General features: G+C 33.4%; 1 protein-coding gene across 1 annotated transcript; it reads right to left on the minus strand.

The window, feature by feature from the left end:
- Positions 1 to 399: 399 nt before the first annotated feature.
- Positions 400 to 2,678, minus strand: LOC149378770 (uncharacterized). The gene is made up of 4 exons (XM_089603852.1): positions 2,326 to 2,678; positions 1,806 to 2,204; positions 890 to 1,634; positions 400 to 789 (listed from the first exon to the last, which is right to left on the minus strand). The coding sequence occupies exons 1-4, from the start codon at positions 2,676 to 2,678 to the stop codon at positions 421 to 423; spliced, it is 1,866 nt and encodes a 621-aa protein (XP_089459978.1). The 3' UTR covers positions 400 to 420.
- Positions 2,679 to 3,111: the final 433 nt, after the last annotated feature.

Below are 3,111 nucleotides of genomic sequence, written 5' to 3' on the forward strand. Positions count from 1 at the left end.
AGTCTACTATGTGTCTACTTTGTGTATGAAAAATTACCATTGTGTCTACTTTAATCGTATAGATGTAGAGAGAGAGAGAGAGATGTCCAAAATCTACCCAGAACTCCTAGCATAACACTTTTAATGCAAAATATATATATATTCAACATTCAGCTATAGTCCACCAAATTGTTCAAAAAAAAAAAATTAAGAGAAATGAGTACTTATAAACTTGATAATTCACCAAAAACTTGAGAATTCAGTCATTCCCAATTTAAAGAAATTAGTTCTCAAATTAGAATTCACCAAAAAATACATAATCATATCTGTTATTACAAAATCAAATGTTCTTTTGTCAATTTTCTTTACTCTTTTTGCTGAAAGTTGGAGCATTCTTGCAACTTGCCTTGTTGTGTCCTTTTTCTCCACAATTTCCACAAGTCATCCTTGCCCGAAAATTTTTCTCCATTGCTGATGGTATTCTCTCTGTTTTCTTCTTCCTGGCTGGTTTTTATAGATTGGTGGTTGCGTCACTTCTAATTTAATTTCTGTTGGCACTTCCCAATCTTTTTCATCTCCAACTGGATTCACTATTCCTTCGTATGTTGACCTTTGTGTTTCTCTGCTGTACCAATGTGAAACATATCTTGACACCATGAGATTGGCATTGTCGATTGCTGCCAACGCATGTGTGCATGGAATACCCTGCGTTTGGAACTCTCCACAGCTACATTCCAGTAGGTTCAAATCTACCAAATATTGATGCTCTATGGATTTGACTTGAAATTTCAGGCTTGATATAGGCGAAACCTGTATGTTATAAATAAAAAAATAATTAAATATATAAAATATACTCCGATTGTATAAATTTTTAAGTGTAAGTCTACTTATTATGTTTTTTGAAAATTACCTGCATGCGAAGTGCCCAGTCCTGTTTTTTCTTCAATTCATGATTAGCCCAGTTACACAATGATGTCATAGTTGAAGCTGCGATCAAACTTCTCTCTGAAAACCATTGCTGCAAGATTGATCTTAATTCTTCGAGAAGTTGTATGATCGGCAGACGCTTTAAATGCTTTACTCTATTGTTCATTGACTCTACTAAGTTGCTGGTTTGGATGTTGTAACGACCTCTTGGATAGTAGCATCGAGCCCACTTTCTTGGGTCTGCTTCTCTTAGATACTTGAACATTATGTGATCAATTGCATTTATCTCTGCCATAGACTGTTCAAATTCATCTCTAGAGTAGGTGTAAACAGCTACTTTATAAGCCTCCATAAGACCAGCACTTCTGAACCTCATCTTCAAATTCTGCTTCAAATGGTACGAGCAAATTCCATGTTCTGCCTCCGGAAATATTATTCTTATGGCATTCTCTATGCTTTTGTGCCTGTCGGATACTATTACCAACTGTTCCCTGTGATGAAAAGTATGCTTGATTTTATCAAAAAACCAGCAATATGAATCGTCATTCTCCGAGTCCCCTATTCCAAATGCTAAAGGGAAAACTTGATTGTTTCCATCTTTTGCACATGCGGTATATAAAGTGCCTCCACATTGTGTAGTCAAGAAAGTCCCATCGACTACTATTATTGGTCTGCAATGTCTCCAACCTTCAATTGAAGCACTTAATGCGAAAAACATGTACTTAAACCTGTTCAAACAGAGATTAATTCAAATTTTATGTATTAGTGTTCAAATATATAATTTACTGTATAAATTTCATAAGTATCTTACAATTGTACAAATGTAAAATTCTTAATCACAAAAATTATATAACAAGCGCTACTATACGTAATTTAAACAATATATAAAAATACAGTACCTGTTATCATTGTCCTTTTCATAATATGCAACTGTTCCGGGATTTGTTTTGACCAACATGTGCCAGTAGGATGGCAGTTTTGTGTAGTTTTCCTCAATTGTACCTCTAACACTTCTAACTGCATGATCTTTGGCCCTCCACGCTTTAAAATAATCAATGGTGATTCCGTATTGCATCTTCATGTGATTCATAATATCTATTGGCCTGAATTTAATCGTTGGATCCTTTAAAGTTCCCTTGATTATATCTCCAATTAACTCCACTGTTGCGTGCTTGTTATCTGATTTCTTGAAATCTGCTGAACATGTATGGTTCTTTTCATATCCAATTATCCTGAACTTTTCAGTATTCCCAATGTTTCTTGCCCTAATATACCACTTGCAGTTCTTATCTTCACATCTGTATTGAAATATAAGTTTCATCATTATTAGTTTTTTATTTTTATAATAAATTAGACATATATATTAAATTATGTTCATCAGTAAACCAAAACTTATAACTTGAGTTGAGTGATACATACCTTGCATTGTATGCAATCTTGTTTGATCTAGTAGTATTGTACTCAAAGTGGTATTTCATTGCCATCATAGAGAGTCTGTCAATCATCTCCTTTTTAGTACGAAATATCATATCTTCTTCCAAGTCTTCAATATTGTTTTCTGGAATTACTAGAAATGGAGATTCCGCTTCTCCTTTTTTTGAAACTTCATCTTCTTCCATTTTAGGACTCTCATCTCTTTCCTTTCTCTTTGTTTCAGCTTTGTCTTCATTTGATGTATTGTTTTCCACGATTAAAGCACAATTCTTGTACTGTGCATCGTTTTTCAGAAGGTACATCAAGACTTCAAGATTGTCGTCATTTTCAATCATCATTCCTCTTAAACCTTTATGCTCTGTGTTAAATGATACTATTAATTCACCATTGTTGTCATTGAAAACTTCCTTGGATAATTTCGTAATGAGCTCAGTGTAACTCATGCCTTGACTCAGTAGCACCATCTTTGCATTGTTGTTGATGTATATGCAATCAGCATCCCAAATTCCACCATATTTTACAACAATTGGGATCTTTTCCATTGTCAAAATTAACCCTGCAAATATACATATATTATACATCATCAAATTTCTTTTAAGTGTAATAATTTTTTATCTGTGTTAATACACTACACTAACTGTGATTATACACTATCTGTAATTTGTTATGTGAGTTTACTTTTAGCCGTGTATATGATGAATTGAAAATTTTTCAGTATGCAAGTCTACATTTTATTTGGAAATGCGTCATTTTCAATCTACCCTGAATATA

This window comes from Urtica dioica, chromosome 12 (assembly GCF_054948205.1).
Source record: "Urtica dioica subsp. dioica isolate 48M chromosome 12, U.dioica_male_clone48M_v1_H2, whole genome shotgun sequence".
Classification (NCBI taxonomy): domain Eukaryota; kingdom Viridiplantae; phylum Streptophyta; class Magnoliopsida; order Rosales; family Urticaceae; genus Urtica; species Urtica dioica.